At 51.7% G+C, this 2,449-nt stretch overlaps 1 protein-coding gene across 1 annotated transcript; it reads left to right on the top strand.

The window, feature by feature from the left end:
• The first annotated feature begins 799 nt into the window (after positions 1–799).
• LOC143861468 (uncharacterized) lies at positions 800–1,180 on the top strand. The gene has a single exon (XM_077372396.1). It carries the CDS (start codon positions 800–802, stop codon positions 1,178–1,180), a length of 381 nt encoding a protein of 126 aa, XP_077228511.1.
• The last annotated feature ends 1,269 nt before the right edge of the window (positions 1,181–2,449 follow it).

Here is a 2,449-nt window from a genome sequence, read left to right as displayed (position 1 = left end):
AAAAAGCTTGGAAGCCTCCAAACACATCTCCGACCTTCAAGAAACCTTTGACACCCTGCGACGGGCCCGGATGAAGCTGAACCCCGCAAAATGCCCCTTCGGGGTGACTTCCGAGAAGTTCTTAGGGTTCATGGTTAGCCAGAGAGGCATCGAGGCCAACCCCGAAAAGATCCAGGCCATCCTGGACATGGAGCCCCCGACGACAGCGGTAGAAGTGCAAAGGCTCGCAGGGCGAATCACCGCCCTCGGCCGTTTCATGCCCAAGTCGGCGGAGAAATGTCAGCCCTTCTTCAAACAGCTGAAAAACATATGAGAATTCGAATGGACCCCGGCCTCCCAAGAAGCCTTCGACGCCTTGAAACAGTACCTCCAGACACCGCCCCTACTCGCCAAACCTGAGCTGGGAGAAGAACTATTTCTGTATCTGGCCATCAGCCCTACGGCGGTAAGTGCGGTATTGGCCAAACAAAGCGACAAGAAGGAATACCCGGTGTACTATGTGAGCAAGACTCTCCACAGTGCGGAGGTCCGGTACTTAAACATAGAGAAATTCGCCCTCGCAGTCGTCAACGCTGCCCGGAAACTCTGCCCCTACTTCTAGGCCCATCCCATGGTGCTTCTAACTGACCAACCCCTGAGGAGAATTCTCCAAAAACCGGAGACCTCGAGCAGGATGGTAAGCTGGGCCGTCGAGTTGGGAGAATTCGACATACAGGTCCGACCGAGGCCGGTCATTAAATCCCAGGCCCTCGCCGACTTTATAGTGGAATCTACAGCCCTTGCCACGGAACTAGCAATAATGGAAAATGACAGGGTCCCCACCAAACAGACGGCTCGTGAAGACATGAGGCCAGGCTCGGTGGAACAGAGCGGCGAGATTCACTGGACCCTGCACGTTGATGGCTCTGTAGGTAAAACGGGGCACGGGGCGGGAGTGGTCCTCCACGGCCCCGAAGGATTCACACTAGAATATGCCCTCCGGCTATATTTCAAAGCCTCCAACAATGAGGCTGAATACGAGGCCTTACTAGCAGGGCTAAGCCTAGCCACGGAGCTCGGCGCAGGAAAATTAAAAGTCTATAGCGATTCCCAGCTCGTCGTCAATCAAGTAAACGGGACATACGAGGCCAAGGGCCCCAGGATGAAGCGATACCTTCAGAAGGTAAAAGAAAAGCTGTAGAGAATGGGGGAAGTCGAGATCCTCCAAGTACCGCGAGACATGAACAACCGAGCAGATGCATTGTCAAAAATGGCCTCCGAGAAAACCCATGACTTCGGTAGCGTGCTCACAGAGATACTGTCCCACCCCAGCATCGATGAGGTACAAGTCTTGGAAATTCCGCCAGGACCAAACTGGATGGATCCCATCATGCGATACCTGAAAGATGGGATACTACCCGAAGACAAGCTGGAAGCCCGACGCCTAACCGCAAGAGCCGCCCACTACGTGGTCCACGGAGCCAAGGAGTTCGTCAAGAAATGCAGCCCGTGCCAGAGATACGCAACCACCCCCCGTCAACCGGCCACACCATATACCGCGATGGCAGGGCCCCTACCTTTCGCCATGTGGGGCATGGACCTGCTCGGGCCATTCCCAAAAGCCCCCGGGGGGCACACAATGTTGTACGTCGCCATCGACTACTTCACCAAGTGGGTCGAAGTTAAAGCCGTGGCAAAGCCCAATTCAAAAGCAACAGAGAAGTTTTTCTACCATGACGTGGTCTGCCGCTTCGGCATTCCAAGGATACTTGTAACGGACAACGGACCCTAGTTCGCAAGTGTTGAATTCGGCAGATTCTGCGATAACCTAAACATCGAACACCATTTCGCCTTCGTAGCACACCCGCAGGCCAACGGGCAGGTGGAGGTAACTAACAGGATCTTGCTCCAGAGCCTCAAGAAGCGACTAGGAGAAGCTGGAAAGAACTGGGTAGAGGCACTCCCTAGCGTCCTCTGGGCCTACCAAACGACGCCACGGACCGCAACGGGGGAACCCTTTTTAGTTTAACCTTCGGAGCCGAAGCGGTCATTCCTGAAATCCAAGTAGAGACTTGGTTTGGCAACCTAGAGGGGGGGGGGGGGTGAATAGGATGTTTATAAACTTTTACCTTTTGAAAACTTTTACTAATTTCACCCTAGTTTTATCCCTTGGTTAATTAAGTTGAATTAGTTAAGCTTAACCAATTTCCACAAATGTATATAAGCTTAAAAACTCTTGTTTAAACAACCAACTTAATTAGGAGATTTAGTGGGCTAATTAGCAATGTAAAGATATTCACGTTGGATGGCAATGCTAACTCATTCAATTCTAAATAATAAGACAATCACAAATAAGAGAGTGATAGAGGGAGTGAGAAATCGAGAAATACCAACGCAAGCGACACAAGGATTTATAGTGGTTCGGCCAACGGCCTACTCCACTCTACTCAAGGTTGCACTTGAGGATTTC

This window comes from Tasmannia lanceolata, unplaced genomic scaffold (genome assembly GCF_043159265.1).
Source record: "Tasmannia lanceolata isolate RefF3 unplaced genomic scaffold, GAP_Taslan_0.1 ptg000037l, whole genome shotgun sequence".
Taxonomy (NCBI): Eukaryota; Viridiplantae; Streptophyta; class Magnoliopsida; order Canellales; family Winteraceae; genus Tasmannia; species Tasmannia lanceolata.
The sequence above is the reverse complement of the archived record's forward strand: the minus strand, read 5'-3'. Positions and strand labels throughout refer to the sequence as shown.

Excerpts from the sequence above, each read along its gene's own strand:
- LOC143861468 (XM_077372396.1), top strand. The coding sequence starts at position 800 with ATGGAAAATGACAGGGTCCCCACCAAACAGACGGCTCGTGAAGACATG.